General features: G+C 32.0%; 1 protein-coding gene across 1 annotated transcript in view; it reads left to right on the forward strand.

Annotated features, from left to right (window-relative positions):
* The window catches only part of LOC106471225 (lysosomal-trafficking regulator-like), a gene marked incomplete at its 3' end in the record, with an annotated part of 86,667 nt that overhangs the window by 41,270 nt on the left and 30,480 nt on the right, over positions 1-14,917 (forward strand). The window contains exons 9-14 of the mRNA XM_022399847.1: positions 2,540-2,748; positions 5,227-5,293; positions 8,993-9,102; positions 9,786-10,224; positions 12,199-12,337; positions 14,038-14,173. Of these exons, the coding sequence (XP_022255555.1) occupies positions 2,540-2,748; positions 5,227-5,293; positions 8,993-9,102; positions 9,786-10,224; positions 12,199-12,337; positions 14,038-14,173 (1,100 nt within the window). The remainder of the gene's footprint in view (positions 1-2,539; positions 2,749-5,226; positions 5,294-8,992; positions 9,103-9,785; positions 10,225-12,198; positions 12,338-14,037; positions 14,174-14,917) is intronic.

The following is a 14,917-nucleotide window of genomic DNA, read 5'->3' on the forward strand; positions in this document are numbered from 1 at the left end:
CCTGGTAGTAAGGGATTGGTGAGGAATCTGCTTGTATCAGCTAAAGGGATTGGTGAGGAATCTGCTTGTATCAGCTAAAGGGATTGGTGAGGAATCTGCTTGTATCAGCTAAAGGGATTGGTGTGTACACACCCTTTTATAGTACAATGGCTTAGAAAATAGCTACTGGCAGTGTTTAACTACTGTTGGATAGAATAGATTATAAACTCTTTACATCGAACTAGAGTGAATAAAATGGTATTGGAAGTAATCTGTGGTTTTGTAGGAGCTCGATTAGTTTCTACAGAGAAGAACAGAATCGAATGGGAAGTTCATAAGACTCTTGAACAACCATGTATCTGGAAATTTTTTTAGCTTTTTTTAAATGTTATCTTAATTCTTGAAAATGTTTTCATGGTAAGTTATTTGTTTGAAAGCTAAAGAAAATTTTTTCTTAACATCACATTAATTAAGAATTAACCCTCACAAAGGATAGTTGAAGTGCACATGTCACGACCTTTTGCAGAGTTAAATTCAACATTTAATCAAACTACTTTATTATCAATGTATATGAATAAACTTGACAACAAAATGTAGTTAGTAAGTCAAATGTTAATATTATATAAGTTTTAAATTCTTTAATTTTATAAGAAAATATTTTTAACCCTATGACTACCAGCTACTAATTTTTTAGTAGGTAACGTCACTGTCATCATATTTCATTCCAAAAATAAAACACGTGGAAGAAATTGTTTAAAACTTGACAAGAAAATTCCTAAAAGCATATAGTTTTAGAAAAATAAAACATTTAATTTTGATTTTTTGTGCTATTTCTAACTTAAAAAAAAATCTTTATGTGATTTAGTTATATGCACTTGCACTCTGAATAGTTCACCTGCAAGGTGATTTTTATATGAAGTATAAAAAATACTATTTTATCTTACACTAGTTTTCAAATCTCTGCTAACTCTGTGCTAGTTTTATCCCTAAAATTACTACAAAAGAACTTAGACATGATGCTTATTCAGAAGTTGAAACCAACCAGCATCACTTGATATTAGGTTCATATTTCACAACTACAACAATATAATATCTCGCATGCTGATTTTTTATTTTCCAAATATTGAAAAAAGTGTTGAAAATTTACTTGCATTCCAGAATGAGGTTTGATAATTGAAGACTGAATTTCAGTGAAGACTTTAGTGTGCCTTCTAACAGCCCTCATTCACTCTGGGATGCATTATATAGACAAAATTACTCCTGTACAAGACATTACATTCTCTCAAGCTGTTCAGAATGAGGTTTGATAATTGAAGATTGAATTTCAGTGAAGACTTTAAGTGTTTGTCTATATAATACATCCCAGAGTGAATGAGGGCTGTTAGAAGGAGCTTGAGAGAATGTAATGTCTTGTATAGGAGTAATTTGTTCAGAGTGAGGTTTAGTATACAAATAATTGTATATTATTATTTTTGATTTGGATATTTCAGTGTAAATGTAATATACTATTATAATTTAAAAACTGTGAAGTATTGTAAACCAATACTTGTACCAAATATTGGAGGAAAACCATGGAAATATAACATGATTTTTACCACAAATAATAGGCTTAATGGTTTATAACATATTAGTTTTTTGTGCAAAGAAAGCTGTCAGTATGCTTTCAACACACATACAATGTATTTTTGACATCAGCATGTCTGATTTTGGGCTTTTCACAAACCTACGATGTATTGGTACGTTCTTGTGTTCCATCCAGTGGATGATTTTCTATTCTTTCATTCTTTGTTGTGTTTATTATATAACCTAATAAATAATCTATTTTAATTTAATTTTAGTGAATATATAGTTGGACTTGGATTATGTCTCTGCATATGTAATATTAATTTTAATGTAAGTATTATCTGTAAAGATACTTCATTTAAAACAGGTGAATCCAAGTTTTGACTTGGCATTGCAGTGGAACACGTATTGTTCACATGAATTTGAAATATTCATGTATTGTAAAATCACTCCCATACTGTTTTTTTCTGGGGGTGGGGGGTAATATTGAAACTTAAAACAAATTATATAACTTTGTATTTTATTTTATGATGCATCAGTCAGTATGAAAAGAGAATATTAATAGTAACAGGAGTCAATAATTAATATCAATTGATTATTGACTCCTGTTACTATAGACGGTATTGATTCTACTTAATGCTAGATATATTTTCTAAAAAATTTTTAATTATAAAATACAAATATTTATTGGACCTTTAAAAATAAAACTAAACATTCAAAGTTTTCATAAGTATATAAACTCTAAATATTTAAAAATATTTTTTTTAGAGAATATGTGAATTAATCATAAGCAAATCTGCTTAGACCTTTTTGCATCAAAATTTTTATTTTTATCATATTTTTTTGAATAATCATGAAACTGACATTGTTAAACATATTGTGTATTAGAGGGAAGGCTGTTATAACTAGCAGATTTGTGTACCGCTTGGTTTAATCAGGATGAATTTTGGGGAGTCAGATGAAAAGAAATCAGGTTGACACTTATTTTATCTTCCAGCAAAGAAATCCGCACCTAGAAACAAGGAACTGGATACGAACTGCAACAGTTTAGTGATGAAGGTTATTTTAGACATGTTACTCTACTATCATAATGACCCAGGTAAAGTGAACAGTTCAGACTATGTAGAGGTTGCAGTCTATATCATCCAGAGGCTTACCACCATGTGTCAAACCCAGAGTGGGACCTGTTCAGTCCTGTATAAACAGGTACCGTATTTTGCTGAAAACTGAAAATGTTATGAATGTTCTTTCATTTTGTATGTTTCTTGCACCTTCATATTGAATACAAGCTGAAATGCCTGTCAAGTGAAGAGGAATGTTAACTTAATTAAAACAGTGTAAGTTTAACAGCAATCATATATTTCAAGGTAATAACTTGAACATAAACTTCTTCTCAAAATTTTAGAATTATAAAAAAGCTTCTTCATAAACAACATTTACGGTTTGCTTTCCATCTATCAACAAATAAAGATTTTTGAGGTGATCCCACCCTTGAACACCCTACATCTCATTGACCATGAGAAAAGCATGGTTGATTGAGGAACAATCCAGTGACTTTCGTAATTTGACCTTGAATCTCTTTACAATGTCCAACATTGTCTAATGTGTCAACCTGCCAAGATTGTTTGAGATTGACTCAGTAGGCTGGCAGTAATTAACCAACAGGCTTTACGAAATAGAAATAGGGTTAAGTTCAATTTTGACCCACTTAGGATGTTTTCCATAGTTCATATTGTTCACTTACAAATTTTGGTTGAGATTGGCCCAGTAGGCTCAGATGAGTTAGTGTGCAAATAAACACACATTATTTATATAATTGTAATTATTTAAATTATGTTTAATACATCTATAAATAATGTTTTGCCCTTACTTACCCGAGAATAAATGTATGGTGGCAGGAGAATAATAACGGTAGTCATCTAATTAGTAATTAACATGTTAATTGCTGTGATGCTTGGCATGAGCTGTGGCAAGTGCAATATTGCTTAAATAAGGAAGCACATTACACTAATATAATAATAGGTAGGCAAACAAGAATTTTAAGTATAAGTAAAAGTTTTCTTGTTGGTGGAACATGCTCCACGTGTCGACAAAACATTGGTCTGTCTTCTTCACGTATGAGCAGTGCTAAACAATACAAGGTTTATATACAGTAAGAAACAGGGATTGAGTAAGATGGAAATGATGTCAGCAGATGACAGGATATAGGTAGAGGTCAAGTGTATGAATGGTAAATAGACCTTGCCAAATACATCTACATGTTGCTATGGCCACTATCATGGTTTAATGTGAGATCGTGTACTTTGATAATTTTTATAGTTTCTAAACAGTCTTTGTTTTTTGGGTTTGTGTAGAAGAAGAATTTCTTTTTAAAGTATTTTGTGACCTGTTTCATATTGATAACATGTTAATCTTCTACACATGAGACCTTGGTGTTCTTTACATTTTATTTTAAAGGAATGTGATGTTTGTCCTATGTATTTCTTTCCAAATTCACATGGGATACTGTATATGCCCTGTTTTTGTTCTTTTAATAAGGATTTTCTAGGTTAGGTAGTGAAAAGTTAATTTTATGTGAAGATTTGAATACAGTCTTTAAATCAATGCTTAAATTATCAAAAAGTTTAGTAATTTCATTAGAAATTTTTGGCACAAAAGGGGATGAAACAAATGTTATATTTTGTGTTGTTGATAGGTGAAAGGTTAGAGTTAACATAATTTAATGTAAAGAATGTAAGTGGAAGCAGGGTGTTGTAAGAATAGTTAATAGCCACTAATATGTTTCACAGCAAACTGGATGGTTATTATAGGTAAATTATATGTAAAATGATATACTGAATAAGATAGATTGATTCGATTGTAGGCTTAATGAGCACATGATATACTGGAAAGTTAGTTATTGTAAAGCAACAGCATGACGTGCTGGATGGGTTAACATTACTAGAGTGTAATAGGGTAAATGTGTTTGAGTTATTAGTGACGTGCTGGATGGGTTTACATTACTAGAGTGTAATAGGGTAAATGTATTTGAGTTATTAGTGACGTGCTGGATGGGTTTACATTACTAGAGTGTAATAGGGTAAACGTGTTGGAGTTATTAGTGACGTGCTGGATGGGTTTACATTACTAGTGTAATATGGTAAACGTGTTGGAGTTATTAGTGACGTGTTGGAGTTATTAGTGACGTGTTGGAGTTATTAGTGACGTGCTGGATGGGTTTACATTACTAGAGTGTAATAGGGTAAACGTGTTTGAGTTATTAGTGACATGCTGGATGAGTTTACATTACTAGAGTGTAATAGGATAAACGTTTTGGAGTTATTAGTGACATGCTGGATGGGTTTACATTAGTAGAGTGTAATAGGGTAAACGTGTTGGAGTTATTAGTGACATGCAGACTAATATTGGGCCCCCTGGAACATGACATGATAAAGTGGAAATAATAGAAGTGTATTGTATGGGGGGGGGGGGTAAGGGAATTTGAATGTGGTAAATGGGTTTCGTATTTACAACTTAGTGTATTTATTTCATAAATAAGAGCAAATGTGTGAAATCAATGAAAATGATTTATGTTATGACCTTATAGTTAAACAACTTAGTGTATTTATTTCATAAATAAGAGCAAATGTGTGAAATCAATGAAAATGATTTATGTTATGACCTTATAGTTAATTTATATTCCAGGGTATCATTTCTATCATCTGTGAAGGATTTAAAGATGTGTTGACTTCTTCAAATTCAGCGTTGAAAGGTAATTTTGGAAACTATTCAGATAGAGTTGTATGTTTTAGATGTTAGTGACAACATTACGTGCTTTACAGGTTTACATTACTAAAACTTAGAGTTAGTATTCCAGAACATTTAACTGCAAATTATTTTGTAAATGCATTAACATGAGACCCCGTCTGTATGAAGGTTTTGAAGAACGAGGACATTATAATATTTATAAATTGTTAGAAAGCTAGAAAGTAAACTCGTGTTATGCTGAATGAAGTTGATGACAGCCATTAAGCAGTGTTGATGAGCATAGATTAACCTAACTATAGAAGGAAAGTAACATATACTTTTCTGTAATACCACACTGAAGAATGTTTATTTAAACATTTCTCTGTCCATTGTTCTCTCACCTGAAAGAACCTTGTCTTTCCTGCAGACATAATTTTAAAATAAACCTTAAACTTTCAGTAAACCCATGCTGCAAGAAACAACCTTATGTTTTGTTTCTCCAGGTGTGTCTTCTTATAATGAAGAATTTTAATTGGTGGCTAGGTATGTGTTTAGTAGGTGGTATACAGGAAATATTAATAATACAGAATATATATGTGAAAGAAGGAATTCATTCTCCTCTAAGACAGTTGTGCTATTCCAGGGTTGTTCACTGCAGATTACTTTATAAATGACATCATTAGTGTGACGGTTGTGCTATTCCAGGGTTGTTCACAGCACTAATGATGTCATTTATAAAGTAATCTGTGACGGTTGTGCTATTCCAGGGTTGTTCACTGTAGATTACTTTATAAATGACATCATTAGTGTAACAGTTGTGCTATTCCAGGATTGTTCACTGCAGATTACATTATAAATGACATCATTAGTGTGACAGTTGTGCTATTCCAGGGTTGTTCACTGCAGATTACTTTATAAATGACATCATTAGTGTGATGGTTGTGCTATTCCAGGGTTGTTCACTGCAGATTACTTTATAAATGACATCATTAGTGTGACAGTTGTGCTATTCCAGGGTTGTTCACTGCAGATTACATTATAAATGACATCATTAGTGTGACAGTTGTGCTATTCCAGGGTTGTTCACTACAGATTACTTTATAAACGACATCATTTGTGTGACAGTTGTGCTATTCCAGGGTTGTTCACTGCAGATTACTTTATAAATGACATCATTAGTGTGATGGTTGTGCTATTCCAGGATTGTTCATTGCAGATTACTTTAAAATGACATCATTAGTGTGACGGTTGTGCTATTCCAGGATTGTTCACTGCAGATTACATTATAAATGACATCATTAGTGTGACAGTTGTGCTATTCCAGGGTTGTTCACTACAGATTACTTTATAAACGACATCATTTATGTGACGGTTGTGCTATTCCAGGATTGTTCACTGCACATTACATTATAAACGACATCATTTGTGTGACAGTTGTGCTATTCCAGGGTTGTTCACTGTAGATTACTTTAAAATGACATCATTAGTGTGACAGTTGTGCTATTCCAGGATTGTTCACTGCACATTACATTATAAATGACATCATTTGTGTGACAGTTGTGCTATTCCAGGGTTGTTCACTACAGATTACTTTATAAACGACATCATTTGTGTGACAGTTGTGCTATTCCAGGGTTGTTCACTGTAGATTACTTTAAAATGACATCAGTAGTGTGACGGTTGTGCTATTCCAGGGTTGTTCACTGTAGATTACTTTAAAATGACATCAGTAGTGTGACGGTTGTGCTATTCCAGGGTTGTTCACTGCAGATTACTTTTAAACATGTCACATGTTGCCACCAGAGTTGCTACTGTGATCTAATGTCTGACCAATTATGAAAAGTTGCTTGAGTATTGTGTTTTTTTGGTGTAATAACATTACACTAACTTACCTCTTACCGAATTTTATAAATTATTCACTAAAGTGACAATATAGGATTTTAATTGAGTAAAACAGTGAATGTTTTGTTTACTGGTGAAACTAAATCAATCTATTTTCCTGCAAGTATATGGAACATGGCTAAATAAATGGTGAAGATAAACTTAAGGATTATCTCTGTGAAAGGTTTGGCATCAATGATCTGCATATCCATTCTAGATAAATTCACATCTAAAGTAAACTAGAAGTTTAGTAATATAATGAAGGAGAAATAGAAGAGCTTGTACATTATTTCAAAATTTATTGAACGTAAATTGGAAATTTTTTCCTCTTGGAAATGTGAACAAAAATTCAATTAGCCTTATTTAATGTACCTTAATATTCAACTTGTGAGACAGCTCACTAGTTTAAGATATAATGTTTTGGTTAATCTGCTAAATGAGGATCTTTTTTGTACCAAGAAGATGGTGTTGGATTTTTAGACTGCTCTGTATTTTAAGGAATGCTGGTTTCAACACCATCCACAAACTGATCTAGTACCCCAAAAAATAGTGGAGCATTCTCTTCTGCACCAATTATTAATCTTAAGAACATTGGTTCCTTTAGTATAATTGTTTAGGAGATTATATAAGTAGTGAGTAATCCGTCAAACGTTTTTATCCAAGGAACTCCTGTGTGAAAGGCCAAATTTTAGTGGAGATGTTTAAGAATACCTTTCTGTACAGTTTGGTATTTCCTACCACACAACTGAATGCACCAATTATTAATCTTAAGAACATTGGTTCCTTTAGTATAATTGTTTGGAGATTATATAAGTAGTGAGTAATCCGTCAAACGTTTTTATCCAAGGAACTCCTGTGTGAAAGGCCAAATTTTAGTGGAGATGTTTAAGAATACCTTTCTGTACAGTTTGGTATTTCCTACCATACAACTGAATGTGGGTCCCATCGTAGCCATGCTTGTATGAAAGAAGTAACAATTCTATTAGTCAGTATGACCAACAATTTTATTCCATCCTACAGTTGAATCCACCTTTCAGTATCACAGAATATAGAACTGGCCTAGACTCTGGGTTGTATATTTGTTACTGAAGCATTGTATAAAATACAAAGCTTGGTTCATTCTTTTGTCAAGATTCTCATCAGGATCATCTCGCGTTGAACGAATTTTAACTTCATCGGGCAAGATAGTTTAACAATTTCCATCACCAGCTTCACCTGTATACTGTGAAGTTCCACCAGAAAATAATTGTTTCAGGGTACTGTGTAAGATGCACAGTTTGAAAAAAATGAAGGAAATTGAGTGGGATAGGGTACTAAGATGTTTCAGGGTAAAAGTAAACATATTGTGATACTGTGGGCAGGTTTGGGAAACAGCACGAAGATGCAGTATGGGTAGGGTAGGTCCACTTGTATATGAAATGAACATAATTTATAAATGTAGGTTAGGCTACTTGTATGGCATGAGAGGAAGGTGGATGGAGAGTATTGTACTTACTAGTAGAGATCTACTTGACTTTAACATGCTTATCTCGTCTACAGTCCTATATGTCCGTGAATGCCCCCGTCTCGTCGACAGTCCTATATGTCCGTGAATGCCCCCGTCTCGTCGACAGTCCTATATGTCCGTGAATGCCCCCGTCTCGTCTACAGTCCTATATGTCCGTGAATGCCTCCATCTCGTCTACAGTCTAAATTTTTGAAACCAGTTTCTTTTTTCTAGAAAGTTTTTTGTTTTGTCCTGGAGCTGTGTATATTAACTTGTATGCTATTCTCTATTTAAAGAAATAACTTTGAACAGGTTTTACAATGATACAATAATATCATGTGCTGTTTTTGGTTACAGATCTTCAGAGTGCTCTAGTTGATCTGTTGGCTTTCGTAGGACAGTATTGGCTTTCTGCAGATGAACTCCAGAAGCTGATCAACCTTTTTAAAATGGAGACTGCGCCCGTGGTATTTGACTTCCATAATTATGAAATAAGAAACATTTGTTTCCAAAATTATATAAATTTATTTATAATTTATGAGTTGAAGTTTGTATAATCGTACTTTTTGTATAACAATGGATCTACCGTATAAAAGAAACACTATATGAATACATGTTTGCCGTACTAATTCCAATTGAAATGTTGGACATTTATGGTGAGGGATTATTACAATCAGTGTAATGTGGTTGTATTTTTTATGTTTAATTTTAAAACACTTAAAAAATAAACTATTTGATATTATTAACTTTGTTGATATCAAATAATTTAACATTGCTTTCAAAACAAAAGTTCATCTATAAAATGTTTTTTCTATCTGTCACTGTAGAATGTCTCTTTCTCTCTGTCACTGTAGAACATTCATTACAAGTAACAATTTTCTTCTGTAATTATTGAATTTAGAAGCTAACTTTGTAGAAAATGAAAGTCACCGTTCTCAACAGGAAGTTGACAAACTTTGCATATTTAGTTACAATGTTGTTTTTCTTATGCTCACATTTTTTATGTTGCTGGTTTTTTTTGTACAAGTTCTGTAATTTTATGAAAATTAATATAAATTCTTTGAAAGTTCTTTTGTTTTGACATTGTCATTATATGTTCTAGCAAGAACTTACAAAGGTGTTTTGAATCAAATTTTTTTTTCTTCTTCAGAATATCATCTTAGAGGGTTTAAAGAAATTATTTGAAAACCTTCCAATTCAGCCATCGTATTTCTTGAGCTTCCCGAACCCCACCTTTATACCAGTCTCAGAATGTACTAAGAACAGTAACAATGGTAATGAATCATATTTCATCAACACGGCATATCCAGAATCAAGCCACACTTCAGATCTATCTGTCGACTTGCCTCGATTAATGCATGCACAGTTCATGAATCTCCAAAATCAAAGTGATCCATGCAAGACAATGTCAGCTTGGGCAGTGGCTGGAGCAGTTCTTCCTTTGTCCCAAGAAAATATTTGGTCTCCTCGTAGTAAAGGATTTTCTTTTGTGACTTGGCTTGCTGTTTCTCCAATGGGTGGTGTGAGAAACAATTTTAATGAAGGTCACAGTATAGGCAATAACCCTGGTCATGTGGCCTTAAAGACAGGTATTTATTAATTCAAACGGTTTAGAAAGTAATAACAAGTTTAATCAATAGGCGAGATCAGATATTAAGAAAAGCTAGCCACTTTTCTATACTTTATATTTTTTTATCCAGTTTTTAGTGGACTTGACTCTTTCCACACAAGCCCAATATAATTTCAATTCTATAACTTTTAATACAGTATGTGTATCTTCACAAAATTTAGCAGTCTTTTCGTAAATATTAGAAGACTTTTGTACATAAAGAAATTAGGTTTATATTATATATTTTTAATAAACATTTGTCTGTGAATATATATAGTAGTTTTGTTTACTAGTCTGAGTAAAAATTTATTTTCATTTTAAAATTAAAATACTTTTATTCATCTAAATATTTTCAAATTTTGTTCGTGCAATTTCTAAAACCTCCATAAATAATTATAAAATGTTATTTTTCAGTAAAACTTTATATTCTATCTGTTATTTTCTCTATCTCAAGATCGGTCAGTTTGTCCAACCACATAACCACCAAAAAAATTCGAAATAAATCTAAATTACTCCTTTTTCCTTTCTAGAATGACTTCAAATTGTAACATGAAACTACATTTATTTATCCTAAATAGCTTTCAACTTGTAACATTACACATCTGTTTATACTAAAATGTTACTGTATTATTACTCTTTGTACTGTCTAAGTTAATATTCCCACAATAAAATTTGTAAATCAATTGGCGGACAGTTAGTTTGTTTTTTAATATTGTCTTATAAAATTAATAACTTAATCTGGATTATTATCTACATTTTTCTGCTAAGTTTGTTTCATGCTAACAAAGTAGTTTAATCAAATTCTGAATGTTATTGAAGTTTTAGTGCGAGTTGTTAAAAATGCATTACTACCACTAACTAGTTGGTTAAATATTTAACTCTTTATTAGTAGAGCACCCACCAGGTGTGAAAGTCTCGGGTTCAGTTATGAGCTGTTCTAGTATGAAAGTTTGATTGTTATTTGCAAAATACATCACATACTCTTTGTAACTTGTGTTGTATTTGTAAAATACATCACATACACTCTTTGTAACTCGTGTTGTATTTGCAAAATACATCACATACACTCTTTGTAACTCGTGTTGTATTTGCAAAATACATCGCATACTCTCTTTGTAACTCGTGTTGTATTTGCAAAATACATCACATACACTCTTTGTAACTCGTGTTGTATTTGCAAAATACATCACATACACTCTTTGTAACTCGTGTTGTATTTGCAAAATACATCGCATACACTCTTTGTAACTCGTGTTGTATTTGCAAAATACATCGCATACACTCTTTGTAACTCGTGTTGTATTTGCAAAATACATCACATACACTCTTTGTAACTCGTGTTGTATTTGCAAAATACATCACATACACTCCGTAACCCATGTTGTATTTGCAAAATACATTCTGTATACACTCTTTGTAACTCGTGTTGTATTTGCAAAATGTTTGGCCTTTCAGCTGTGGGGGCATTATAATGTGATGGTCAGTCCCACTATTTGTTGGTAAAAAAGTAGCCCAAGAGTTGGTGGTGGGTGGTGATGACTAGCTGCTTTCCCTCTAATCTAAATTAGGGATGGCTAGTGCAGATAGCCCTCATGTAGCTTTGTGCGAAATTCTAAGACAAACAAACAAGTTTAAACCAAAAATGAGCTATTTTGTTTTTTATTGTCCAGTTTACATGAGCCTTAAAAGTTTGGAAGCCAAATTGATTTTTTTCATTGGTAGTACATTCATAATATTAAAATGGCCTTCAGTAGATTTGTTGTATGGATTGAGTTCCTTTTCACAGATTAAATTAGTATTTTGTAGCACACCCATTCTACAGTACTTAAAGATTAGATGTGTTCGTACACTAAAGATGCTTGGATGAGAACAAGTGTTTAAAATTGTTAAGACTTAAATTTCAGTGTTTGTTCATGTACATCCAAACTTAATTTTTATTTTTTTTTTCTTGTAGAAAACTTTTCCGATAGTGAAAGTGTAGAGGTAAAATGGGAACCAACAGAAGATAAAGTTTTACATGTGCTTTCTGTGTCTTCAGACTTGCTGCTGTTTGAGATGTGGGTAACTCCAGAACGAGGAGACTTAATTTTCAGGTGATCCCATTCTAACATGTGTATTTTGTAATACAACATATAATACTAGGTGTATTATGTAGTTCATTTCTTATGGTTAACATCAAAGCTAAACAACAAACTAATATCTTTGAAATGTCACAAACTTCAGGCAAGATGTTATTGTGAATAAGTGTAAATAAATTAGTTTTAATCTTGCACAGCAAACAGAAGTATGGTTTGGCTTAATATTGGCAACTTTGAGTTATGAAGTTATAATAGATAAAAGTACAGGATTAACTTTCTTCCTGCTAATTTTCTCATGTAGGAACATAAAATATAACAGATAAAATTACAAGATTAACCTTGTTCTTGCTAATGTCCCTCTGTAGGAACATGAAAAATATTTTGGCTACATATTGCTTTTTCTCTTTGCTTTCAAGTTAATTATTAATATAATTTTGATTATGTAACAAAGTTTGGTTAATTTTGTAAGACTTGTGATTGTACAATGAAAAGTTAGATTCATTGCTTGACATCTTTTTTATAAATTAAAGCAAAGCCCAAATTCTATGCACAAGCTATAAAATAAACCATTAGTATAGTTTCTACTGATGCGTATAAGATTTCTTTTAAACTTAACGTAAATGTCTATTTCTCCTGTGAACATATTAATAGCTTTGATCCAGTTGATCATGTGGGCAAACATATGTACATATGTGTGATATATTGATAAAAATAACTATGGTTTCGCAAAGGGAGCTATGAGTGGTAGGGAAATATTAATGATTGATTTTAACTTTCTGTATATGGACTTTGTCATTTTGACTAACCCTGTAATCAAGAAACTATACATAGTATAACTCTGGATGCACTAAGTGTATCTTTGAAGATTTGGCAAAATTGTAGTAAACTTTACAACTCAATTGTAAATGTAAAATCAAGTTGTTTTTTAATAAAGTATTTTTACCAAAGATTTGGCTATGAATTTATGAACCTTTTGCTCAATCAGGCAGAGTGAAAGGCGAACTTCGTGCTTAAAATATGTATTTTTTACCTTACGGTTTTCTGATTTCAGTTGCTTTATGTCTAGAACCTCCTAAATGAATATAAAAGTTTCTTTTTGGAAAATGCTATATTTTGTCTGTAGCAAAAGTTAAAAAATGTGAAATAGAATGGCTATAGATTTCAGCAGACAATTATTTACATTAAAAACTTTAATTCTCTTAACTCTTCACATCAGCTTTCATGTCATTCTGTTGTTTTGTTGAAACAAATAATATAACACCTAGTGTGAGTGCAGAAACTTTGAGCAAAAGTTTGGGTTACATCACATAACATATAGTTATGTATGTTCCTCGTATTTTCCTTGAGAAGTGATTACAAAAAGAATTTATTTAATTTTTTTAAAAGCTTTTTTTTATAACCTGATTAATTTTTGTTTTATGTTTTAGTTCCTTTTGTTAAAAAATTATAATGGTAAATAAAAAATATACATAAACATTTAGCAAATTATATCTAATGTTTTAATTCATCATGAGTATAACATGTTACCCACATGGTTTCAGTAAGTGATCTGTTCGGACAATATATTGTGAATATGTATCTGTAAAGAGTTCATCTTCTATCAATTGTTGAAGATTAGACTGTTGTCAGTATTATCTCTCAAACTGCAAAGTTAGTGAAGGTTTTATTTGGATGCTGAAAGTGGTCTGACTTTAAAAGTTGGTTTATTTAAATAGAATCACAAATGCTACAAGTCAGAGTTACTTGTGTTTGGCTGAGGGTGCTTGTAGACGTCTCCTAAAACCTGAAAGATGGCACTGTGTTGGAGTGAATTGTAAAGAGACCAGTGTTCGAAAGACTTCCAATGTTGTAGTAAGCAATTTCCATAAATAATCATGTACATATTGAGTTAGATAAATTTTTTTCATTTGTAGGTGTAAGCTAGAAGTTGTATAGTTTTTAAGAGTAAATGTGATGTTTCATGTTTATTAACTTGAACATCAGTGTATTAAAAAGGATTTGCACTTTGGGGATTGTTTCTCTCAGGAATGTTTGTTTGAATTGTGGAGTGTTTCTCTCGGGAACGTTCGAAAGATAACCAGTTAAGAATATTGCCGTTATTGGAATTCAGTCTGTGAAAGAGCCACTTACGAATGGGATTGTAATTGAGAGAAATGTCTGGTTACGTTGAGATATTTCAGAATTTGCTCCATTAGTGAATTCCTCAACATAAGTGACATTTTCAAAGTAAAGTGATATTTTTTCTTCAACTGTTAACAAATTATCATCAACAAAAAAATACTTCTAAAAACAGGTGATATTGTTACTGATGGAAATTTTCTGTTGGACATAGCAAGTGGAGTACATTAGGGAACTTTTCAGTCCTGTTTTACCTTCTAATATCCCGTAGATTAAACACCTGATGGTAGAATGTTTGTAATGAGAAATTGGAAATTCAGGTGTGTCCATATGTATTTAAAGAAGAAGAGAGAAGAACTTGAAAAACACAGTATATTCTTGGGTGTGAATAAAGTTTGTAAACAACCACTTGCTTTAGGACAGTTTTGTAGATTCTTGGGTGTGAATACAGTTTGTAAACAACCAATTACTTTAGGG

The sequence above is a fragment of the Limulus polyphemus genome, unplaced genomic scaffold, assembly GCF_000517525.1.
Source record: "Limulus polyphemus unplaced genomic scaffold, Limulus_polyphemus-2.1.2 Scaffold4480, whole genome shotgun sequence".
In the NCBI taxonomy this organism is placed as follows: Eukaryota; Metazoa; Arthropoda; class Merostomata; order Xiphosura; family Limulidae; genus Limulus; species Limulus polyphemus.